General features: G+C 43.3%; 1 protein-coding gene across 4 annotated transcripts in view; it reads left to right on the top strand.

Moving 5' to 3' along the window:
- LOC138814814 (msx2-interacting protein-like) overlaps positions 1-26,060 on the top strand; it is a 72,017-nt gene that overhangs the window by 26,216 nt on the left and 19,741 nt on the right. For 3 of the 4 annotated variants that reach the window (XR_011368098.1, XM_070003890.1, XM_070003892.1), the window contains exons 4-5: positions 22,997-23,157; positions 24,349-24,549. Coding sequence is in view for 3 of the 4 variants with exons in the window: in XM_070003890.1 (XP_069859991.1) it covers positions 22,997-23,157; positions 24,349-24,549 (362 nt within the window). In the remaining variant the exon portion in view is untranslated. The remainder of the gene's footprint in view (positions 1-22,996; positions 23,158-24,348; positions 24,550-26,060) is intronic. The other variant, XM_070003891.1, reaches the window with a different exon arrangement.

The following is a 26,060-nucleotide window of genomic DNA, read 5'->3' as shown; positions in this document are numbered from 1 at the left end:
CGAGGTTTGAGCTCAGGGCCTGGTGCTGTCCTTGAGCCCCTAGCTCTCTACCACTTGAGCCACAATGCCACTTCCTACTTTTTCTGAGTAGTTTATTGGAGGTAAGAGTCTCATAACTTTCCTATCTGGGCTGGCTTTGAACCACAATTCTCAGATCTCAGCTTCCTGAATAGCTAAGATTACAGGTGTGAGCCACCAATGCATGGCTTAAATGCCCTTTTTGTATACCAGGCTTATGAAATAAGATTGATCAGTACAGGTTGGAGGGAGCTCCCTAAGTAGAGCCAGTTTTTTTTTTTTAATTTTTTGACATTACTATTATTTTTTGGCCAGTCCTGGGGCTTGAATTCAGGGCCTGGGCACTGTCCCTGAGCTTCTTTTGCTCAAGGCTAGCACTCTACCACTTGAGCCACAGCACCATTTCTGTCTTTTTCTATTTATATGGCACTGAGGAATTGAACCCAGGGCTTCATGCATGCTAGGCAAGCACTCTACCACTAAGCCACATTCCCAGTCTAGATATTTACATGTTTTTTTTTGGTCGGTTATGAGGCTTGAACTCAGCCTGGGCGCTGTCCCTCAGCTCTTCAGCTCAAGGCGAGCGCTCTACCACTTGAGCTACAGTGCCACTTCCAGTTTTCTAGTAGTTTATTGGAGATAGGAGTCTCACGGTCTTTCATGCCCGGGCTGGCTTTGAACCGCGATCCTCAGATCTCAGCCTCCTGAGTAGCTAGGATTACAGGCGTGAGCAACCGGCGCCTGGCTCCTCTTTGTCTTTCTTCTTCCTCCTCCTCCTTATTCCTCCTCCTCTTCTTTTATTTATTTTTTGGAAGAAGAAAGTAGTCCAGGCTGGCCTTGAACTCTCAATCTTCCTGCCTCAATCTCAGCAGGCTGAGTTTACAGGCATGTGCTTCTATATCTAGCCAGATGCTTTGCTATGTTAAGATGGAATTCATTATTGATGTATTACCATTCCATTAGAACAATCTAATTTTTGAAGCTTAGGTGGTAGCACCTGCCTATCAAGTGCAAGGCTCTGAATTGAAACTGCAGAACCACTCACCCTTGCCAAAAATAAAGGAATATTCCTTTTATTGAAACAAGTTAAAATATTTTTACTTCTGGTGGTATTATTTGCAGTGTATATACTTTAAGCCTTATAACAACCAATTTAAAAATCTTTTAGCTGAATATGGTTAAACTGTATACTTACTTATAGTAATTAGAATATTGACCGAGTTCTAGGATTTTTTGTTAGCTTGTTTTTTCTTCTTTCTCTCTCTCTCTCCCTCTCTCTCTCCCCCATTCCCCTTTCTCCCCCTCCGCCTTTCTCCCCCTTTCTCTCCCTTTCTCCTTTTCTCCCTTTCTTTCCCTGCACTCCCTGCACTCCTCAGCTCAAGGTGAGTGCTCTACCACTTGAGCTACAGCACCACTTCCGGTTTTCTAGTGGTTTATTGGAAATAAGAGTCTCAACAGACTTTCCTGCCCGGGCTGGCTTTGAACCATGATCCTCAGATCTCAGCCTCTTGAGTAGCTAGGATTATAGGCGTGAGCCTACAGCGCCTGGCTCCCTTACTCTCTCCCTTTCTTTCTCTCTTTCTTCTCCCACCCCCTTTTTTTTTGATTGGTCATGGGGCCTGAACTCTGGACCTAGGCGCTGTTCCTCAGCTCTTCAGCTCAAGGCTAGCACTCTACCACTTGAGCCACAGTGCCACTTCTGGCTTTTTCTGCTTATGTGGTGCTGAGGAATCAAACCCAGGGCCTCATGCATGCAAGGCAAGCACTCTACCACTGAGCCAACTTCCAGCCCTCCTTGAGCTCTTTTGCTCGAGGCTAGCGCCCTACCACTTTGAGCCACAGCACCACTTCCGGTTTTCTGGTGGTTAATTGGAGATAATAGTCTCATGAACTTTCCTGCCTAGGCTGACTTTGATCCTCAGATCCTCAGATCTCAGCCTCCTGGGTAGCTAGGGTTACATGTATGAGCCACCAGTGCTTAGCCAATTAATAGTTTTATTGACTGTGTAATTAGTGTTTTTTTCTAAAATAGCGCTAAATTCTTTTAAACATGATTTTAGAGGGAAAGTTGTTGGAGAAGAGATATTCTGGAGCAGCCAGAATATCTGTGATTGAAAACCAGTAGGTCTTGACTGCCCTAAAATGACTCTCCAAAATCAAGATTTGGTCTTTCCTGCATGATGCAATTTTAGAGCACAGAACAAGCTTTGGAGAATCCATTAAGAGGAAAATTTCTGATACATCAGTAGCAATCTGCAGGGGTCACCTAAGAGTTCTGTTGTGAAAATATTCCTTTTAAGTTTATTAGTTTTGTTACTACTCAACAAGCTACCCACAACCTTGTCTTTTGAGGTCATATTAGCTAGCCAAACCTTGCTTGTGCTAAATATGGAAAATGGAAAAATGTGTGCTTACTAATTGCTTTGGTGGACATAGGTCTATACTAAACAGGTTGGTTTCCTCTCTGCTTTTTCAGAATGTTGTTGAATACAGAATTTTGTAAGCTTAAAAAATTATTATTGTAGGTATGTTTGTCAGGGCCCACTTGGTGTGACTATATCTTTCAGGCTGACCCATATTTGCTCTGCTGTTAGAGAACTGAGAACTAGGTAGATGAAAATGGCAAGGAGAATCTCAGTGGGCATGTTAGTGCCCGAGTGTTGTAGAGAAGCTGAGAATTGCTTGTGATTTGAACCAGCCTAAACTGGAACCATCCAGTTTTGAGTTGGCTGCTGGCCACCTCCCAGAGGCTTCCTCATGTTTTTTTTTTTTTTTTTTTTTTTTTGCCAGGGATTGTCTGACTGTGCTCAACCTTGAGGAAGAGGGCCACTTCAGGGCTAGAGGGCTGTGGGGCTGGAGGGCAGGGCTGCCTCTGTGCCAGCTGTCTGGGTATGCTGTGGGAGGGAATGGAAGCTGCTGGGAACTGTGATTTTCACTGCTCTGTTCATCTATTAACCCTTTCTTTAACGTTAACTTTCTCTCTTCTGCCCCTTAAAAACTAAGGCTTGAAAATTTGTTTCTGCCCTGGCTCTGCTTTGCTATAGCACTGCAAGTCAAAGTATTTATTACTGAAGTTCCTAGGAACTTTGCTTTTAGTTAGGTTAGTTGTCTCTCCCCCTCCTTTCTGCTTGGGTTGTGCTATAGCTTGTTTTCTTTGTTAGGCTGAAGGAATGAAATTAGGTTGAGGGATAAAGCTATAACTTGATATTTTGTGGGTTTAGTCCTTATGTAAAATTTAATATTGCTTCAAAGATTAACATTAATACATTAATTCAAAAAATTAAAGTTCTAAAGAATGAGTCTTTTTTAAGTTAAAAAAAAAAGTTTATTGCTGGGCGCCAGTAGCTCACACCTGTAATCCTAGCTACTCAGGAGGCTGAGCTCTGAGGATCACAGTTCAAAGCCAGCCCAGGCAGGAAAGTCAGTGAGACTCTTATCTCCAATTAACCACCAGAAAACAAGAAGTGGTGCTATGGCTCAAGTGGTAGAGTGCTCACCTTCAGCTGAATTGCTAAGGGACAGTGCCCAGGCCCAGAGTTCAAGCCCCACAACCAACCAAAACAAAGTTTATTAGAAGAGAAATAGGATAATTTTAAAAATTCCAATCTAAATTGTATTATTTTACTTGGAAACAAAATATACATCATTTAAAAAAGCAGTATTATGCATAAGTGGCAAATTTTTAATACTCTGATTACTTTATAAAGTTTCTCTGAGGAATAAGGGAGTAGATGACTAAGCATGGCCTAATTTCTTATGAGAGTCACCATAACATTACCAAGACACGTTATAGCCAAGCTACAAATAAAGGAACACATTTGTTTTTGTCATGTTGGGTGTCAGGTTTGGGCTGTATAGAAAATTCATGTGTCCAAAGCTTTGCGCTCATGTTCGGGAGTGAGATTGAAACCTGTATCAGGTATTTTTACTCAATCTTGTTCTGTTACCCCTTCTGGGTTGTGTTCACTTAGAACCTTTCTATGTTAATTTCAGAAACCCCAGTACAATTTTCTTGCATAAACTTTTATGAAGTAAGGAAAATGACATTGTCATTTAAAAAGGAACACTAATGTTTTCAGAAAATTAGAACTAGCCAAGATTTTTTGTGCATAATCTTTTTTTTTTTTTTTGGGTCCGGTCGTGGGGCCTGAACTCTGGGCCTGGGCACAGTCCCTCAGCTCTTCAGCTCAAGGCTAGTGCTCTACCACTTGAGCCACAGCACCACTTCCGGCTTTTTTCTTTTTTCTTATGTGATGCTGAGGAATCGAACCCAGGGCCTCATGCATGCAAGGCAAGCACTCTACCACTGAGCCACCTTCCCAGCCCATTGTGCATAATCTTTTAAATCTGTACTTTAAAATATAAACTGAACTGGGTGCAGTGGTTCATGCCTATAATCCCAGAGTTCAAGCCCCATGATTGACCCCCCCCCAAAAAAAATTATATATAAACTGATTGGTATTACCTACAAAAAACTATTATACTTGCTTAGTAAATGATATATCAGGTAAGTTTACTTCTGACAGTAGGAAATTATTTTTCTAAAATACCTTTAATTTTTTTTTAATGGCAAACTAAACTCTCCAGATAGAAAGAATATTAAGTAAAATAGCTCTTAAAAATTATTTGGGCCTGGTCCCAGCAGGTCTACTGAATAAATCTACCCCTTACCTGAAAAAAAAAAAAATTATTTGGAGCTAATAGTGTTGGTGGCTTACACCTGTAATCCTAGCTACTCAAGAGGCTGAAATCTGAAGATAGCAGTTTGAAACCAGCCCGGGGAGAAAAGTCCTGGTGAGACACTTATCTCCAATTAACCACTCATAAGCTGGAAGTTGGGCTGGGAATGTGGCTTAGTGGTACATTGTTTGCCTAGCACGTATGAAGCCCAGGGTTCGATTCTTCAATACTACATAAACAGAAAAAGCCTGAAGTGGCTCAAGGATAGAGCCCTAGCTTTGAGCAAAAGAAGCTTAGGGAGAGTACCCAGATTCTGAGTTCAAACCCAGGACTGAAAAAACAAAACAAAAACCCAAGCCTGGAAGTGGCGCTGTGGCTCAAAGAACTATAGAGCATTAGGCTTGCGCACAAAGAGGTGCAGGGACCATGCCCTGCCCTGAGTTCAAGCCTCAGGACTGGCAAAAAAAAAGGGTAGAGTACTAGCCTTGAGCACCAAGAGACTCAAGGACAGTACCTGGGCCCTGAGTTCAAGCCCCACAACTGACCACCCCCTCCTCCAATTAATTTGCAATCCAGGCACTTGGGTTCATGCCTGCAGTCTTAGTTACTCGGGAGGCTAAGATCTGAGGACTGTGGTTCCAAGGCAGCCTAGGTATAAAAGTCTTAGTTATTTAGGAGGCTAAGGTCTGAGGACTGTGGTTCCTAGGCAGCCTGGCCACAAAAGTCTGAGATTTTTTTTTTTTTTTTTGATCGGTCGTGGGGCTTGAACTCTGGGCCTGGGCGCTGTCCCTCAGCTCTTCAGCTCAAGGCGAGCGCTCTACCACTTGAGCCACAGTGCCACTTCCGGTTTTCTGGTGGTTTATTGGAGATAGGAGTCTCATGGTCTCTCCTGCCCGGGCTGGCTTTGAACCATGATCCTCAGATCTCAGCCTCCTGAGTAGCTAGGATTACAGGTGTGAGCCACCAGCTCCCGGCTTAAGTCTGAGATTCTTATCTCCAATTAATCAGCAGAGAGACAGAAGTGGAGTTGTATAGCTTAAATGGTAGAACACTAGTCTTGAGCAAAATACTCAGGGACAGTCCAGGCCCTGAGTTCAGACCGCAGGACTGGCACACACAAAAAAACTTTTGCAAAGTAGTTTTCTCCTAAAAATCTCACTCATACTATGAATTTTTCTTTAGCATAGAAAACATGATTATAGGGGTCTGGGAAAGTGGCTCAGTTGTAAGAGTGCTTGCCTTGCATGCATAAGGCCCTGGGTTAGATTCCACAGCACCACATAAACAGAAAAAGCCATAAGTGGTGCTATAGCTCAAGTGGTATAGTGCTAGCCTTGAGCTGAAGAGCTGAGGGACAGCGATCAGGCCCAGAGTTCAAGCCTCACGACCAATTACCCTCCCCCCCCCCAAAAAAAAAGGAAAAAAGAAAACATGATTAGAAATATGTGTTAAGGGCTAGAGCCATGAGTATTTGCTTAATGCAAGACCCCTGAGTTCAAACCCTAGTACTCCTTCCCCTCCCCCCAAAAAAAATGTTTGCTGAGGGCTGGGAACGTGGCTCAGTGGTAGAGCGCTTGCCTTGCATGCATGAGGCCCTGGGTTCAATTCCACAGCACCACATAAGAAAAAAGCCGGAAGTGGCGCTGTGGCTCAAGTGGTAGAGTGCTAGCCTTGAGCTGAAGAGCTGAGAGACAGCGCCCAGGCCCAGAGTTCAGGCCCCACGACTGAACCCCCCAAAAAAACAAAAAAAATAGATCTGGTTTCCTTAATAATTGTTTTGCTTTCTGTTAATACTATTAAATTTTAAAAAAATGGCAGTGGCAAATACCCTGGAGCTAAAATTACTTTCTCCCTTTTCTCTTTTCTCCTGCCCTCCTCTCCTACCCTTCCAACTCTTTTTTATTTTTTGTGAATGTCCTAGTGCTCTACCACTTGTGCCACTTCTGGCTTTTTTTTTTTTTTTTTTTCTTTTGTGGTTGTGGGGCTTGAATTTTGTGCCTGAGCGCTGTCCCTCAGCTCTTCAATTCAAGGCTAGTGCTCTACCACTTGAGCCACAATGCCACTTCTGATTTTCTGAGTGGTTTATTGGAGATGAGTCTCACAGACTTTCCTGCCCCAGCTGGTTTTGAACCTTTATCCTCAGATCTCAGCCTCCTTAGTAGCTAGGATTACAGGCGTGAGCCACTTGTGACCGGTGACTTCCAGCTCTTTTGATGGTTAATTGGAGATCAGAGTCCCATGGGCTTTCCTGCTCATCGGCTATGAACTCTAGTCCTCAGATCTCAGCTTCCTGAGTAGCTAGGATTATGATCTGAGACTGCTGCTCTGCTTTTTACTTTTTTTTTTTTTTTTTTTTTTTTTTGCCAGTCCTGGGGCACTGTCCCTGAGCTTCTTTTGCTCAAGGCTACCACTCTACCACTTGAGCCACAACACTACTTCCAGCTTTTTCTTTTTATGTGATACTGAGGAATTGAACCCAGGGCCTCATGCATGCAAGGCAAGCACTCTACCACTGAGCCACCTTCCCAACTCCTGCTTTTTACTTTTGAGGGTGGTGTCTTTCTTGGGTCTTGAGCTCAGGGCCTTGGCACTGTTCCTGAGCCTGCCTCCTACCCCATCTCAAGGCTAGTGCTTTATCACTAGTGCCACAGCTCCACTTTTTAAAATGGTTAATTGGAGATAAGAATCTCATAGAATTTCTTGCTTGGTCTAGCTGTAACCCATGATCCTCAAATCTCAGCCTCCTGAGTAGCTAGGATTTCAAGCATGAACCACCAGCACCCGGCTAGATGCTCTTTTTTTTGAAATAGTAATTCCCCTCTACATTTCTTCCTTCCTTTCCTTTCCTCCCTTCTTGCCCCCTCTCTTTTTCTCTCTTTTCTCTCTTTCTTTTTCCTTTTCTTTTTTAATTGTAAAATACTGTGTAGGGAGGTTACAATTACATGGGCAAGATAATGAGTACATTTCTTATCAAGCATTGTTGCCTCCCCCTGTGTTTCCCCTTCCCATCCCTTTCCATCCCCCCCCCTTTCTCTTTCTTTCTCTTTCTCCCTTTCTTTCAATTCTTTCTTTCTTTCTTTCTTTCTTTCTTTCTTTCTTTCTTTCTTTCTTTCTTTCTCTCTCTCTCTCTCTCTCTCTCTCTCTCTCTCTCTCCCTCCCTCCCTCCCTCCTTCCTTCCGTCCTTCCTTCCTTCTGCACCCCCTTTTTGTTTTTGCTGTGTTGCAGTGGAGAAGCTCAAGCCTAGGGTATTCTAGTGTGTCAGCAGGCAGTCTACCATCCAGCTATATTCTCAGGGTCTTGGTATGTAGCTCAGGCTGACCTGATCTTTGAGATCCCTGTGGTACCGGGATTGTAGATACAGACCACCATGCTGGGTGGGGTGTGTGTGGAGGAGGAGAGAACTTTAATGTGAAAGTTATTTTAAAGTAATAGCTAATATTTTCATAAGAGTTTTAAAATGTGTCTGTTAACATACGGTGGAGTTTTTAGAAAACAAAGTTAATAGACATGGGTTATTCCTAGACATGGTATATATACATAAATATGTATGTATGTATGTGCGTATGTGTTTGTATATAAAACTAGGATAGTTGTGTGATGGTTGCAGGAGTAGGGGAAGGACAGACACCTTTTGAATGTGCTGTGTGATGGTGCTTGGAGCCATTTTGGACTGTAGCTCTGTTTTATCACAGAAAGAATGGCAGGGAAGTTGTTTGCTGTGACTAGAGTTTGCTATGGGCTAGAGTTTCTTAATGAGTAATTTTTAGGTCTTTAAAAAACAAACCTGTGCCCCAAAGGTAGATGGCTTAGGCTACCTTGTGGGTAGGTACCTTTCAAATCTCTTGATTAGAAATGGAAAATGGCAATCTTTTCTCTCATTTTAGATGGGTTATGAGATGTGATTAGCAACAAAATTAAATTGGAAAAGGACAAAAACTGCAAAGTATATTTACTTACGAGTTTGATAAAGGCTACATGAATTGTATTATGTTGGAATTCCATTTGGGTACCTGTGCTATCTTGGTTTATACTTTTTGAAGCATTTTAGTTGCTTACAGAAGAAATATACCTGATTTTTACATAGTGTGCAAGAGAAGGAGCAAGTCTCACATGTTGTAATCGACAGTAAATTTCTTTTAATCTGTCTCTAGAATCCTTGGGATGCTCTAATACACTACCATGAAAGAAGGTTTTCTTGTTTTTCATGGTTGATGGGTTTTGCTTTGAATTGAGTAGCAGGTTTTCTGAATCTTAAGGGGCTGTCAGCCATAGGCCATGGTTCTTTGGAATTTAAACAAAGTATTTTAGGACCAAGGATTGTTTTGAAAAGTGGTAATGCCTAGGAAAATAATTTTCTACTTTACCTAGTTTGAAGTTTGTGCTTACCACAGTTTTTTTTTTTTTTTTGGTCGGTCGTGGGGCTTGAACTCTGGGCCTGGGCGCTGTCCCTCAGCTCTTCAGCTCAAGGCGAGCGCTCTACCACTTGAGCTACAGCGCCACTTCCGGTTTTCTGGTGGTTTTATTGGAGATAGGAGTCTGGCGGTCTCTCCTGCCCGGGCTAGCTTTGAACCGCGATCCTCAGATCTCAGCCTCCTGAGTAGCTAGGATTACAGGCGTGAGCCACCAGCGCCCGGCCTTACCACAGTTTTTATGTCAGAATCTGACCATAGTTGATCTTACATATTCTTCTTTCCTCTTCCTCTTCCTATTCCTCTTCCTCCTCCTCTTTCTCCTCCTTTTCTTCCTTTTTCTTTTCCTTTTGTTGGTTGTGGGGCCTGCACGCTGTCCCTGAGCCTCTTTTTGACCGAGGCTAGCACTCTACCACTTGAACCACAGTGCCACTCCTGGTTTTTGAGTGGTTTGTTGGCGATAAAGAGTCTGTCTCATGGGGACTTTTCTGCCTGGGATGGCTTTGAACTGTGATCCTCAGATCTCAGCCTCTTGAGTAGCAACAATTATAGGTGTGAGCCACCAGCATCTGGCTTGTATATAATTCTTAAAGCTAGCAATGGAATTTTAGTGCCCAGTAAAAAATACCTTTTTGAAAATGTCATGTGATTCATAGTACTAGATTAACAAAGCATAGCCTTTCCATTTTTTGCAGTTATTAGAATAGTTTATTCTGAAACTACTAAATTGTGCCCTCTTTCCCTCCCTTCTTCCCCCTACCCCCTCCCACCCACCCTCCCTCATTTTTTCTATGAGTGTGGATTCTAGGGCTTGAACTCTGGCTCTTGCTTGTGGTTTTTGCTCAAGGCCACCTCTCTACACTTGAGCTACATCTCTAGCTCCTTCATCCTCCTCTTTGCTGGTAACTGAGCCTTGAACTTAGGACTTCCCACTCACTTGACTTTGTTGCTCCACTGGTGCTCTTCCACTGAATCATACTTTTTGCTGGTGAATTGGATTTGGAGTCTCACTAGACTTTCCTGCCTAGGCTAGTGTTGAACTGTAATCCTCATCTATCAGCCTCCTGAGTAGGATTACAGGCATGAGCCACTATACTCAGCAGATTTTTTTTTTGTTTTTTGGTAGTATGGGGGTTTAAACTGAGAGCCTTCTGCTTTCTAAGTTCTACCACTTGAGCCACACACCCAACCACATCAGAAATTCATTCCTTTGTTGAATAATATTCCTTATCATTATCATCACTTATTATTATTATTTTGGCCTTTACTTTATTCTTACTATTTTAGCCAGGCACAGGTGGCTCTTTACAGGTGGCTCACCTGTAATCCTGTCTATTCAGGACGATCTGAGGATACTAGTTCAAAGCCAGCCCAGGCAGGGAAAATCCATGAAATGGAGCTGTGGCTCAAGATCACTAGCTTTGAGGGGAAAAAAAGCCAATAAAGCATAGGGAACTATTTATACTTTCTGGTATCATCATGCTCACTCTCCCCCCCTCCCCCCTTAAGATTGTGGGGTCTTAAGAGCAATTTTTCTCCAAGACTGTTTTAGAATTCTATCTTTCCAGTCTCAGGTGTCCAAAGCCCCTTTCCCCCAATCTGGGTAGTTAGGTATGTGCTACCACACATAGCTTTTTGTCTTTTTTTTTTTAATCAGTCATGGGGCTTAAACTGTGGGCCTGGGCACTGTCCCTCAGCTCTTCAGCTAGCACTCTACCACTTGAGCTACAGCACTTCAGGTTTTCTGGTGTTTAATTGGAGATAGGAGTCTCACTGACTTTTCTGCCTGGGCTTTGAACTGCCATGTTCAGATCTCAGCCTCCTGCTGTAGCTGGAATTAAGGTGTGAACCACTGGCCCCCAGATTTTTGTACAGGTCTGGAGGACTTGAGCTCAAGGCCTAGGCACTGTCCCTGAGCTTTGTCCCTCAATGCCAGTATACTGCCGGTTAAGCCACACGTCTACTTCCAGCATTTTGCTAGTCAGTTCGAAATAGTCTCACAGACTTTCCTGCCTAGGGGCTTTAAACTCCAGTCTTCAGATCTCAGCCTACTGAGTAGCTAGGATTTACAGGTATGAGCCACTGGTGCCTGACAAAAGATTACTTTTTAAGAGGGTATTGTGTGGCCCACCTGGCCTGGAAGTGCCAGAGCTCTTTCTTTGAGTGCTGGGTCATAGGTGTAGGTCACCATACCCTGCCCATCTCCTTAATCATTGCTGAGGTTGAACAGCTTTTCCTTTTCTTTTTTTGTCGTTGGTCGTGGGGCTTGAACTCTGGGCCTGGGCTCTGACCCTCAGCTCTTCAGCTCAAGGCAAGCATTCTACCACTTGAACCACCGCACCACTTCAGTTTTCTGGTGGTTTACTGGAGGTAAGAGTTCACGGACTTTCCTGCCTGGGCTGGCTTTGAACCATGATCCTCAGATCTCAGCCTCCTGAATAGCTAGTATTACAGGTGTGAGCCACTGGTACACGGCGCTTTTCACTTTCTTTTTGGGCATTTATTTATCTCTAGAAATGTGTCTTTGGCTCATGTTTTATCTATGTATTTATTTGCTGGTCTTGGGGCTTGAACTCTGAGTCTGGGCACTTTTTCTTACCTTCTTTTGCACAAGGCTAATGCTTTACTGCTTGAGTCACAGTGCTACTTCCATTTTTTTCTGTGTAGTTTATTGGAGGTAAAAGTCTCCTGGACTTTACTGCCAACCCCACTCACACTCCTTGTTTTGGAATCACAATCCTCAGATCTCAGCCTTGTGAGTAGCTAGGATTACAGACGTGAGCCATCAGCACCTAGTTTGTTGTTGTTACATCATTATTTTTTAGGTAAATTTAACATGTCTCAGAAGGCCTAGGAAGGTGGCTCAGTGCTTGCCTTGTATGCATGAGGCTCTGGGTTCAATTCCTCAGCACCATATAAACAGAAAAAGCTGGAAATGAGGGCTGGGAAGGTGGCTCAGTGGTAGAGTGCTTGCCTTGCATGCCTGAGGCCCTGGGTTCGATTCCTCAGCACCACATAAAGCAGAAAAAGCTGGAAGTGGTGCTGTGGCTCAGGTGGTAGAGCACTAGCCTTGAGCTGAAGGGCTGAGGGACAGTGTCCAGGCCCAGAGTTCAGGCACCATGACTGGCAAAAAATAAAATAAAATAAAATAAAAAAAAAACTTTCAAAATGTTTTTGTCTGCTAATACTTGGAATTTGTTATACACAGGATAAAGAACACAAACATTAAAAAAAAAAAAACCCTTGTAGTTAGAAAAAAACTTAAAAAACTTGTATGTGGTTTAAAGATATAGCAGTTGGTTAGCACGTATATGGACCTGGTTTTATTTCCTTGCATCACAACAGAAGAGGGGGAACTATTTACATTTTACCTTTTATTTATTTATTTATTTTTTGGTCCAGTCGTGGGGCCTGAACTCTGGGCCTGGGCGCTGTCCCTCAGCTCTTCAGCTCAAGGCTAGCGCTCTACCACTTGAGCCAGAGCGCCACTTTCGGCTTTTTTCTTTTTTTGCCTATGTGGTGCTGAGGAATCGAACCCAGGGCCTCGAGCATGCAAGGCAAGCGCTCTACTACTGAGCCACCTTCCCAGCCCTACATTTTACCTTTTAATTCCAAATTCAAATGATGCCAGTTTGTTTTAGATCTCAGCCTCTTTAGTCTAACTCTAGAAGTTGACATCTTCCTGGTCCCACCAGTAAGCTTACTTCATTTTTGTCTTAAAGTAGTTTTACAAAGGGGTTTGAATTTACCATGTCAGTTTGAGTACAATGCATCTTTTTTTTTTTTTTCCTGTTGGCCCTGGGGCTTGAACTTGGGGCCTGACTGCTGCCACTGAGCTCTTTGTTTGTTTCCCTCCCCTCCCCTCCCCTCCCTGCCCCTCCTCTCCACGCCCCTCCCCTCCCCTCTTTTTGGTCGGTGGGAGGGGCCTGAACTCAGGGCCTGGGCACTGTCCCTCAGCTCTTCAGCTCAAGGCTAGCGCTCTAACCACTTGAGCCATAGCACCACTTCTGGCTTTTCTGAGTATTTGGTGCTGAGGAATTGAACCCAGGGCCTCATGAATGCAAGGCAAGTAATCTATCACTGAGCTGCCTTCCCAGCCACCTGAGCTCTTTTTGTTTAAAGTTAGTGCTCCACCACTTTTAGTTATAGTGCCACTTCCAGTTTTCTGGTGATTAATTGGAGATAAGTCTCATGGACTTTCCTGGTGGGGCTGGCTTCAAACCACAGTCCTCAGATCTAAGCCTCCCTGAGTAGCTAGGATTATAGGCATTAGCCATTGGCACCTGGCTTAATAATTTTTAAGTATAATTTTATTGTTATTAAGGTATACAGAAGTGATACCATTTCATTTTAGTAATTTTTATGAAATAGTTAACCTAGAATTCTAGGCACAAGAGCAAATCCAGTGGTTCCCTATGTCCAGTTTGGTCATAGCTCCAGCCATACCAAATGAAGAGCTCAGTAATGTTTGGGTAGAGGAAGTTTATCAAACTACACAGCCTTGGGAAGAAAGTACTTTAACCCATTTGCAACCATCTTCGGGGTACAGACATAAGGTCCCCCCCCCCCTTTGGTAGTACTGGTTCATGGCCTTTAACTCTGGACCTGGGTGCTTTCCTGAGGTTTTTTGCTCAAGGTTAGTGCTCTACCACTTTAGTCAGAGCTCTACTTCAAGCTTTTTCTGGTACTTAATTGGAGATAAGAGTCTCAAGGACTTACCTGTGGGACTGGCTTTAAACCGTGGTCCTCAGATCTCAGCCTCCTGAGTAGCACTAGGATTACTGGCTTGAGCCACCAGCACCTGGCCACACATAAGCTTTTGATTTACTAGAAAAAGGATTAGTGGCTGGGCATGAAAGCTATGCATTGTTATAGTCCCATTCACTGTGAGACCTGATTGATCATTACCTGTTATGGTTTTGGGAGAGGTTCCTGTATCTCATGTACCACTTTATCAGAGTAGTCTGGTCAGGATAAGCAAACCATTGTTGAGTGGTGTGATATCTGTCCCTGAGGCTCTGCTTTTTCCCTTTTGGACCATCCATCCTTATAAATACATTATTGATCATTGCTGTACTTCTGGGATTTCAAGGTGGTTTGCCATTCAAGGTGAATGGCTTATAGCACAGACATCCAAAAATGGAGGCAAAGATGCCTGTCCTTTCTCCTACTTTTAGTTAATGCCTAGGCTCAACTAAGGAGTCAGTGCTAATGAGAAAAAGCAACATAAGTATCTGTTATAACTATCCATTAATACCAAGAAAAGAAAAATTCTGTATTTGGATTACTGTGTGAAATTCACATTGACTTTCAAAAGAAGAGAAAGCAAAGCAATTCTGTTTGCCTGGGTTTCTCAACTATAGACACTGCTCACCTTTGAGACCAGAGAATTCTTTGTTGTGAGGACTGTCCTTTGTACTACAGGACATTAGACAAAATTCCTGGCTTCTCAAATACTAGATACTTACAAAATGCAGGCAACAACAGTTCTATTCCCAATGGAGTAGAGGATTTATAAATGAAATAAAATAGCCATCCAGACCCTGGTCTTTGTTAGACATTTTAATACCAGTGTGGCGCGGCCCACTCCCCCCCCCCCCCCCCCCCCATTGCTTGGTCTACCTGCTGGTCTATATTAACAGCCTAAAGCCTTTTTGTCAATCAGGTCATTACTTTTTTTTTTTTTTTTTTTGGTCGGTCTGTCGTGGGGCTTGAACTCGGGACTTGGGCACTATCCCTGCACTCTTCACCTGAAGGCGAGCACTCTACCGCTTGAGCCATAGCACCACTTCTGGTTTTGTAGTGGTTTATTGGAGATAAGAGTCTCACAGACATTTTTTTTTTTGGGTGGGGGGGTCCGGTCGTGGGGCCTGAACTCTGGGCCTGGGCACTGTCCCTCAGCTCTTCAGCTCAATGCTAGTGCTCTACCACTTGAGTCACAAGCCACTTTGGCGTTTTTCTTTTTGCTTATGTGGTGCTGAGGAATCGAACCCAGGGCCTCATGCATGCAAGGCAAGCGCTCTACCACTGAGCCACCTTCCCAGCCCTCTCACGGACTTGCTGCCCGGGCTGGCTTTGAATTGTGATCCTCAGATCTCAGCCTCCTGAGTAGCTAGGATTACAGGTGTGAGCCACCGGCGCCTGACTTAGGTCATACTTTTTTATGCCAGTCCTGGGGTTTGAATTCAGGGCCTAGGCACTGTTCCTGAGCTTTATTGCTCAAAGCTAGTGCTCTTACCACTTGACCTACTGGACTTTTTTGGAGGTTAATTGGAGATAAGAGTCTCATGGGCTTTCTTGCCCCCAGGCTGGATTTGAACTACTAGATCTCAGCCTCCTGAGTACCTAGGCGTGAGCCACGTCACCTGACTCAATCAGGTTATTGATGGGACTTAAAAAATTACTAATATCCTGCTGGGTGCTGGTGGCTCATGTCTGTAATCCTAGCTACTCAGGAGGCTGAGATCTGAGGATCGTGGTTCAAAGCCAGCCCAGGCAGGAGAGACCATGAGACTCTTATCTCCAATAAACCACCAGAAAACCAGAAGTGGCACTGTAGCTCAAGTTGTAGAGCGTTTGCCTTGAGCTGAAGAGCTGAGGGACAGTGTCCAGGCCCAGAGTTCAAGCCCCACGACAGACCAAAAAAAAAAAAAAAAAAATTACTAATATCCTATGTTCTGTTTGCTACCAAGATTTTGGGGGGAGAGTATAGTGTTACTGGAGATTGAATCAAAGTCCTTGAGTATACATTTGATTCAGTGCATACCAGCATTCTATCACTGATCTGTAGCTCCATCTCAAGAATATGTATGTATCCTTGCTTGGTGCTGGTGGCTCATGCCTGTAATCCTAGTTATTGAGGAGGCTGAGGATGGAGGTTTGAAGCCAGTTTGGGCAGGAAAGTCTGTGAGACTCTTACCTCCAACAAACTACTCAGAAAAAGCCAGAAGTGGCACTGTGGTTCAAGTAGTAGAGCCCTAGCCTTGAGCACAAAGAGGCTCAGGGACAGTGCCTTGGCCCTGAGTTCAAGCTTGAAAGGCTTCTACAGGAGGATCAGAAATTAAAGTGCAGCCTGGGCTGATAAGGGGAGGCACTGACACACACACACACACACACACACACACACACACACACACACACACACACACACACACACTCTCTCTCTCTCTCTCTCTCTCTCTCTCTCTCTCTCTCTCCACACACACACTCTCTCTCTCTCTCTCTCTCTCTCTCTCTCTCTCTCTCTCTCTCTCTCTCTCTCTCTCTCTCTCTCTCTCACGTACACACACAAATCTGGTTGCTTTCATATTTGTTAATGAAAATCTTAGTCTTAGTAGTCATAATTGTAAGTTATTATTCTTAGCCAGGCACTGGTGGCTCACGGATGTGAGCCTAGCTACTCAGGAGGCTGAGATTTGAGGGTCTGAAAATAGCATTTTGAAGCTAGCTGGCACAGGAAAGTCTTTGAGACTCTTTGTTGTTATTGTTGTTGTTGGTCATGGGGCTTGAACTCTGGACCTGGGCACTGTCCCAGAGCTCTTCAGCTCTAGGTGAGCACTCAACCACTTCCAGCGCCACTTCCAGTTTTCTGGTGGTTAATTGGAGATAAAAGTCTCACAGACTTTGCTTTCCCTGGCTGGCTTTGAACCACTATCCTCAGATCTCAGCCTCCTGAGTAGAATTACAAGTGTTAGCCACTCGTGCCTGGCCTGAGATTCTTACCAATTAATCACCAAAAAGCTAGAAGTGGAGCTGTGGCTAAGTGCTAGCTTGAGCCAAAAAGCTCAGGGACTTGGCCCCGAGTTCAAGCCCCAGGACCAGCACACACAAAAAGTTATTCTTTTTTTTTTTTTTTGTCGGTCGTGGGGCTTGAACTCTTGAGCCACAGCGCCACTTCCGGTTTTCTGGTAGTTTATTGGAGATAGGAGTCTCACGGTCTCTCCTGCCAGGGCTGGCTTTGAACCATGATCCTCAGATCTCAGCCTCCTGAGTAGCTAGGATTACAGGCGTGAGCCACCAGCACCCAGCAAGTTATTCTTCTAAGTAAATGTAAGAAATAATTTATCATTGTCCTATGAAATATATCTAGAAGTGTAACTAGATAATTTTTTTTTTTTTGTCGGCCGTGGGGCTTGAACTCTGGGCCTGGGCGCTGTCCCTCAGCTCTTCAGCTCAAGGCGAGCGCTCTACCACTTGAGCTACAGCGCCACTTCCGGTTTTCTGGTGGTTTATTGGAGATAGGAGTCTCACGGTCTCTCCTGCCCGGGCTGGCTTTGAACCGCGATCCTCAGATCTCAGCCTCCTGAGTAGCTAGGATTACAGGCGTGAGCCACCAGCGCCCGGCGTAACTAGATAATTTTTGTTTTGTTTTTTTCTGCTCTACCACTTGAGCCACAGCTCTACTTTGTATTACTCTCTCCTTGATAGGGCTTTCTGCACTTCCCAGGTTGGTCTCATGTGATCCCCATTTGTGATCCCCAGTGTCAACCTCTGTAGCAGCTGGGACTACAGGCAGACCAACTCCATGTGGCATAGAGTTTCTTTAAATTATGTTTCTTATAAAGTCCTTATCATTTAAAACCAACTCTTACTGGACATAGGTGGCTTAATGCCTGTATTCTTAGCTTCTTAGAAGCCTGAGATCTGAGGATCAGTTTAAAGAGCCTGGGCAGGAAAGTCCTTGAGACTTTTTTTTTTTTTTTTTGGGTCCGGTTGTAGGGCCTGAACTCTGGGCCTGGGCGCTGTCCCTTAGCTCTTGAGCTCAAGGTTAGTGCTCTACCACTTGAGCCACAGCACTACTTCCGGCTTTTTTCTTTTTTCTTATGTGGTGCTGAGGAATCGAACCCAGGGCCTCATGCATGCAAGGCAAGTGCTCTACCACTGAGCCACCTTCCCAGCCCCGTTGAGACTTTTAAAAAAATTTTTATTTATTTTTTATTGTGAAAATACTGTACAGAGGGGTTACAATTACATGGGCAAGATAGTGAGTACATTTCTTATTAAGCATTGTAGCCTCCTCCTTTGTTTCCCCTTCCCATCCCTTCCCAGCCTCTAACACCCCCCCCCCCCAGACTTTTTTTTTTATTTCGTTGGTCATAAGCTTGAACTCAGGGCCTGAGTACTAGCCTTGAGTTCTGTTCAAGGCTAATGCTCTGCCCCTTGGAGCCACAGTGCCACTTACAGTTTTCAGGTGGTCTCATGGACTCAGATCTCAGCTTCCTAATAAGCGAGGATTAGGATTACAGGAGTGAGCTACTGGCACCCGGCTCTTGTGGCTTTGCTCATGCTAGTCAGGCAGTCTTCTACTAAGCTACATTCTTCAGTCCCAAGAAAGTTACCTTTTGGGGTTTGTACTCAGGTCCTTGTATTGGTACTTGCTAGTTAGGCCTGTCTACTACTGGAGCTGTCTATGACTGTCTACTATTGACTCAAGGTTTTTTATTTGCCTTACATTCATAGCTACTTAGCTCTTACTCCAAGTCTGTGTGTATGTGTGAGTGTATGCCTGCGTGCAGGTTCTGGGGCTTGTACCTAGGGCTGGGCGGTGCCCCTGAGCTTGAATCACTGCTCCACTTCTAGCTTTTTGGTGGTTAATTGGAGATAACAGTCTCATAGACTTTGATGCCTAGACTGGGTTTTGAATTATCTCAGCTTCCTTAGTAGCTGTGAGCTGCTGGAACCTAACTTTTTTTTTTTTTGGTCGGTCATGGGCCTTGAACTCTGGACCTGAGCGCTGTCCCTTAGCTCTTCAGCTTCAGCTCAAGACTAGCGCTTTACCACTTGAGCTACAGCACCACTTCTGGTTTTCTGGTGTTTTGGTTTTTTTTTTTTTTTTTTTTTTTTTTTGGGGGTCCGGTCATGGGGCCTGAACTCTGGGCCTGGGCGCTGTCCCTCAGCTCTTCAGCTCAAGGCTAGCACTCTGCCACTTGAGCAACAGCGCCACTTCTGGCTTTTTTCTTTTTGCTTATATGTGGTGCTGAGGAATCGAACCCAGGGCCTCAGGCATGCAAGGCAAGTGCTCTACCACTGAGCCACCTTCCTAGCCCCTTTTCTGGTGGTTTATTAGAGATAAGAGTTTCAAGGACTTTCCTGCCCAGGCTGGCTTTGAACTGTGATCCTCAGATCTCAGCCTCCTGAGTAGCTAGGACTACACATGTGAGCCACTGGCAACTGGCTGGAACCTGACTTTTATCTCAAGTCTTTGTTTCCTTTGTTGGGTTGAGGATATAGCTAGAGCACTTGCCTAGCCTGCCTGAGGTTCTGGGTTAGATCCTCAGCACCAGAAAACAAAAGCAAAACAAAGTCAGCTTTAATTGTAGTTTAATTCCTTCCTTTTGGTTCTCTCTAACATAGCTTTATTTCCCTACATTTCAAAATGTAGAAAGTGAGTTTTTGTTGTTGTTGTTGTTGGTTGTGGTACTTGAACTGGGCCTGGGGGCGCTGTCCCTCAGCTCTTCAGTTCTAGGTGAGCACTCTACCACTTAATCCACAGCACCACTTCCAGTTTTCTGAGTGGTTTATTGGAGATAAGAGTCTCACAGAGTTTCCTGCCCAGGCTGGCCTTGAACCATGAACTAGGATTACAAGCAGAAAGTGAACTTTTTGGCAGTAACCTCGTAAAGTTTGCATCTTTAACATACGAGGGCTAAATTAATATGGGGGTAAATTCCTAGTTTTCTAAAAATAGCTTTAGTTTTATGTAAGAAAGAAACCACAGTATTTGTCTTTAATTTTTGAAAGAAAAACAAATAGCATCAGAGTTCTGTCCACTAAGACATGACTGATTTATCTGGATGTTTTAGTGGTTGTCTTGGATATGAAATTTGTAGTCTTAGTACAAATGACAAAAACTACCATGGGCCATTTCCTCTAGCTCATGTGGGTAAGATAGATTATTCCTGAGAGTTACTTGCTTGAGACAAGAGCTTGCCATCCTAGGGAGGAAAGTATGAAGCAACATTTCATAAAGATAGCAGTACCTGCTGTTAATCTGCTTGAAAATACTGTAAATAAACTAAAAATTGTAATAGTCTTGTACAGCCAGTACTAAGCAGAGAATTTTGTGTTTCTCACAGTTCTTAGATATATTAGACAAGATAAAAATGTATCCCTCTCAAGTTGGACTCTGGTGGCTCATGCCTGTAATCCTAGCTCCTCAGGAGGCTGAGGATCATGGTTTGAAGCCTTGGCAGGAAAGTCCCTAAGATTATTATTTTTAATTAACTACCAAAAACCTGGAAGTGGAGCTGTGGCTCAAGTGGTAGAGTGTTAGCCTTGAACAACAACAAAAACAAGCCTGAGTTCAAGCCCTAGGATCGGCGCGCACATACACACACACACAAACACACACACTCCCTCTTTTAATTTGGTTTTGTAGATAACCATTTATTCCCCCCCCCCTTTTTTTTTTTTGGTCAGTTGTGGGGCCTGAACTGTGGCCTGGGTGCTGTCCTTCAGTTCTTCAGCTCAAGGCTAGCGCTCTACCACTTGAGCCACCGTCTCAGCTTTTTTTTTTTAAAAACAGGCATAAGTCACACAGTGCACAGCTCTCAAGTCAATTATGTACTTTTTCATTAGAGCTTCAAACACTTAGAAACAAAATTACCTGAAAAATTATTTTGGGTATTTTATTTCCTAAAAATTAATTTACCAATGAGGTAGTCATCGTCGTCGTTGTGGTCGCTCTCCTCCTCCTCCTCCTCCTTTTCCTCTTCCTCTTCCTCCTTCTCTTCTTTCTCTTTCTTTCTCTTTCTCTTTCTCTTTCTCTTTTTCTTTTTCTCTTCCTCGCTGAACATCCTTAATGTGAGGGGGGTCAAGCATAAAATCCTAGCTACTTAGAAGGCTGGGATCAGGGAACAGTACGTAGTTTGAGGCTAGCCTGGCCATAAAAATAAAGCAAAAAGGGGTGAGGTGTGACTTATGTGGTAGAGTACTTGCTTAGCAAGCATAAGGCCCTGAGTTCAAACTTCATGCTGACAAAAAATAATTAGAAAAATCCAAAATTAGAAATGTTCAAAACATATGAAACTTTCTGAGCTTCAACATCACACTACTCTTATACTACTATAAAACTTTCATATGTAAAATTCATAAAAATACTGTACACAGTTACATGAATGTTAAGATACATATGAAATGTAAATGAATTTAAATGTTCAGACTGAAGTCCCATTCCAGAGATATCACATGAAAATCCTAGTGTTTCTGCTCGTAAGCATTTCAAATAAAGGGCCATTCAGGCTGGAGTAAGAACAGTGTCAATAATATTTTGAGTGCTTGGTGTATTCAAAACCCTATGGTAGTTGGGTGCCAGTGGCTTACATCTGTAATCTAGCTACTAAAGAGGCTGAGATCTGAGGACTACGGTTTAAACCCAGCCTGAGAGCAGGAAAGTCCTTGAGACTTTCCCCCCCTTCCCCCAGTCCTGGGGCTTGAACTCAGGGCCTGAGCACTGTCCCTGAGCCTCTTTTGATCAAGGCTAGCACTCTACCACTTGAGCAACCGCACCAATTCCAGCTTTTCCTGTTTATATGGGACTGAGGAATCGAACCCAGGGATTGATGCATGTTAGGCAAGCATTCTACCACTAAGCCACATTCCCAGTTCTCCCTGAGACTCTTATCTCCAATAAGCCACCAGAAAACTGGAAGTGGCACTGTGGCTCAAGTGGTAGAGCACTCGCCTTGAGCTGAAGACCTGAGGGACAGCCCCCAGGCTCAGAGTTCAAACCCCACAACTATATTTAGCCCTGTGGGATCAATACTGTTTTTATTATTTCTGTTTTACATCTGGGGCTGAGCCAAGATTTAAAACTAGATCTCTGGGGCTGGAGAGTTGGCTCAATGGTAGAGTGATTGCCTCGCATGCATGAGGCCCTGAGTTTGATTCCTCAATACCACATAAGCAGAAAAAAGCCTAAGTGGCCTGTGGCTCAAGTAAGTGGTAGGGCCCTAGCCTTGAGCTAAAGAGATGAGGGACAGTGTCCAGGCCCAGAGTTCAGCCCCCCCCCCTGACAAAAATAAATAAACAAAAAAAACCCAGACCTCTGGATCTAGGTTTATAGCCATTGTTTTCTATTATTATCCTGTGAATTACATTCACTAATTTTCTCTCCATGTCTTTCTGTTGTATATCTCTTACATGTGTGCACACATATGTACACATACACATGTATACATTGAGATAGGATCCTGCCATGTAGCCCAAACTGGACTTGTTGGTCTTGAATATGTGCGTTCTCTTGCTGTTCAAGACCAGACCTCAGCTCTCACTGGGTCTTACTTCATTTGGAGAAAAAGTAGTCACTTTACTCATGGAAAACAATATTTGAGCCAGATGCCTCTGGCTCATGTCAGTAATCCTAGCTACTCAGGAGTCTGAGATCTGAGGATCACAGTTTAAAGCCAATCTCAGCAGAAAAGTCCATGAGATTCTTATCTCTAATGAAATACTCAGAAAAAGCAAGAAATGGCACTGTGGCTAGAGCACAAGTCTTGAGTACAAAGAGGCTCAGAGACAGTGCCCAGGCCCTGAATTCAAGCTCCAGGACCAGCCAAAAAACAAAACAAAAAACAATACTTGTCTTTTGGATGACATATGTTGTTGAGGAGAGAGAGAGAGAGAGAGCGAGAACGAGAGCGAGCGCACTCTGATTTCAGCATTTTTTTTCACTTACAGCTATGTTCTATTACTTCAGCATTCTCAGGCCAGTGTTTACTGTTGTACCACCTCTGAAGATTGAAAATGATAGGTGGAGTCAATGAAATCTCAGTCTTAAAGTTGTCTGTTAATTGCTGCTATTACTAACTTTAAGAAGTTTTCTATGTTACTCATTTTACTGTTCATTTTTGTACTCAAATTTGTGGGGTTTTGTTTTTGCCCATGTGTAGCAGTGATTCCAGCAGCAGTTCAAGTGATGACTCTCCAGCCCGATCCGTTCAGTCGGCAGCAGTCCCTGCACCCACTTCCCAGTTGCTTTCATCTCTCGAAAAAGATGAACCTCGTAAAAGTTTTGGGATCAAAGTTCAGAATCTGCCAGTACGCTCTACAGGTAAAATTTTATGTGACTTACACTCTTTTAGCTGCTATTGAGGAATGAGATAGACTTGTGTACACTATACAGTAAAAACAAGCATTCCTTTTGTGTCTTGTTAACATTTAAGATTGTTTAAGTGATGGGCTGGGAATGTGGAATAGTGGAAAGTGCTTGTCTAGCATGTATGAAACCCTGGGTTCAATTCCTCAGTACCACATAAACAGAAAAAGCCAGAAGTGGTGCTGTGGCTCAAGTGGTAGAATGCTAGAACAAAAGAAGTTTAGGGACAAGCCAGGTGCCCATGGCTTACGCCTGTAATCCTAGCTACTCAGGAGGCTGAGATTGAGGATGATTCAAAGCCAGCCTGGGCAGGAAAGTCTGTGAGACTCTTATCTCTAATAAATCACTTGAAAATCGAAAGTGGCCCTGTAGCTCAAGTGGTAGAGTGCTCGCCTTGAGCTGAAGAGCCCAGGAACAACGCCCAAACCCAGAGTTCAAGCCACACAAACCACCCAAAAAAAAAAAAAAAGCTTAGCGACAGTGCCCAGTCCCTGACCTGAGTTCAAGCCCCAGGACTGGCAAAAAAGGGAAAAAACAAGTGATTATTATAAATGTAGTTTAATTTCTAGTTCGTTATCCTTGGACTATGTATGGAAATTGCATGGTAAATGGAATTTTGTGCATAATGTGTACATATACATACTTCCATATACCTACATATTAGATATGTAAACATGTTATTTACAAGTGTGTGGTATGATAGATGACATATAAAGAAAGCATGGATTGCTGGTGGCTGATGGCTCACACCTGTAATTTAGTCACTTTGGAAGCTATCAGCCCAGAAGTAATGTTTTAACAAAACTTAGAACAAATATCAAGGGAGAGTTGGGTGCTGATGGCTCTTGCTAATTCAAGCTATTCATTCAGGAGGCTGAGATCTGAGGATGGTGGTTTGAAGGTAGCCCAGGCAGGAAAGTTTGTGAGACTCTTATCTTTAATAAACTACTCTGAAAAAGCCAGAAGTAGTGCTGTGGCTCAACTGGTAGAACACGAGGCTTGACCAAAAAGGAGCTCAGGGACAGTGTTCAGGCCCAGAGTTCAAGCTCCAGGAATGCCAGAAACCAAACACCAGGCCAGAGATTTAGTTGCATATTTATTGAGTTGTATTACACTGGAAAAACTAACTTGTCTTTGGAAATTTAGATACAAGCCTTAAAGATGGCCTTTTCCATGAATTTAAGAAGTTTGGCAAGGTGACTTCAGTACAGATACATGGAACTTCAGAAGAGAGGTATGGACTGGTATTCTTTCGGCAGCAAGAGGACCAAGAAAAAGCACTAACTGCATCAAAAGGAAAGCTTTTCTTTGGAATGCAGATTGAAGTAACCGCATGGATAGGGCCAGGTAAGAGACAAGTTGAATTCCAATTACAATTTTTGTCTGCTTATGAGAGTATAGCGTTTTTATCCTGAGTATAGACACTTTGCTAGCTCTACTCATTGACATAATTCTATATCTTTGTTTTTAAAGAGTAGTATATTTATTGTTCACTTTAAAACATTATTGCGTTGGATGGGAAGGGTAGTAATTTTTCTGTTTCTATAATAGAAAAATGCTGATCTTTGTGAGTCTAAAGGTGGTACTTTAGAGGCTGGGAAGGTGGCTTAGTGGTTGAGTGCTTGCCTCCCATGCATGAGGCCCTGGGTTCCATTCCTCAGCACCACATAAGCAGAAAAAGCGGGAAGTGGTACTGTCTTTCTAGTGGTAGAGCGCTAGCCTTGAGTTGAAGAGCTGAGGGACAGCGCCCAGGCCCAGAATCCAGGCTCCATGACCACCACCACCAACAAAAAGGTGATACTTAAGACCATTTTTGGAAGCAGCTTCCTAGAAGGGTTGAATTTGTTTTATTTAGAATGACAGTAGAATCACCTTGAGTTAGGAAGCAGGTTACAGGCTAATCTGTTGTGAGGGATTCATTAGATAATTTTATTTCCATTATTACCAGCACAGATTGGATCCATTATTCTAGGTGATAGACCAGAAATATATTTCCAATACAGTTGGATCTATTAATGTAGGTGACACCGATATTTCTAGATGATCTTAAAATATGAGTAACAGAAGCTGGATTAAGTCTTACAGATAGTGCCCATTGAGTATTTTAAGGAATATTTTACTAGCTTGAAGCTGTAAGACTTAATATAAGAAGTCTCAGACTTCTTGTTTAAAAATGGACTCTGACCCTATATGAGCTAATGAAGTCAAAATTCAAAACATCCATTTGAGAGTATCTGATTTAAAGTGACATGTAAGTAAATTAATACAGATATTAAAATTCTGAAGTTACCTTGTGAATCTGATACAACACTTTTTCTTTTTTCTTTTCTTTATTTTTCTTTTTCTTTCTTTCTTTTTTTTTTTTTTTTTTTCTTTTTGGTGCCGGTCCTGGGACTTGAACTTGGGGCCTGTTAGTTGTCTCTGAGCTCTTTTGAACTCAAGGCTACCCACAGGTACACTTCTGGCTTCAAACTCAGGCAGAATAGTTCATGAGACTCCTTCTTGCTTGATTATCACCACAGGTGTGATTTAAAAAAAACAAAACAAAAAACAAAACCATACCTACCTGGACAGAAATTGATACCCTTATCTCAAAAATGACCAGTAGAGCTGGGTACTGGTGGCTCATGCTTGTATTTCTAGCAACTCAGGAGGCTGAGATCTGTGAATCCCTGGTTCAAAGCCAACTGGGGCAGGAAAAGTCTGTGAGACTCTTATCGTCAGTTAACCAGTAAAAAGTCGGAAGTAGAACTGTGGCTTGAATGATAAGAGTGCTAGCCTTGGCATGAGAGTTGCTCAGGAATAGCACTCAGGTACAGAACCAGCACGCACACATAAAATAATTGGTAGAAAAAAGG

Source organism: Dipodomys merriami, unplaced genomic scaffold (assembly GCF_024711535.1).
Source record: "Dipodomys merriami isolate MVZ:Mamm:240054 unplaced genomic scaffold, mDipMer1.0.p SCAF_613, whole genome shotgun sequence".
NCBI lineage: Eukaryota > Metazoa > Chordata > Mammalia > Rodentia > Heteromyidae > Dipodomys > Dipodomys merriami.
The sequence above is the reverse complement of the archived record's forward strand: the minus strand, read 5'-3'. Positions and strand labels throughout refer to the sequence as shown.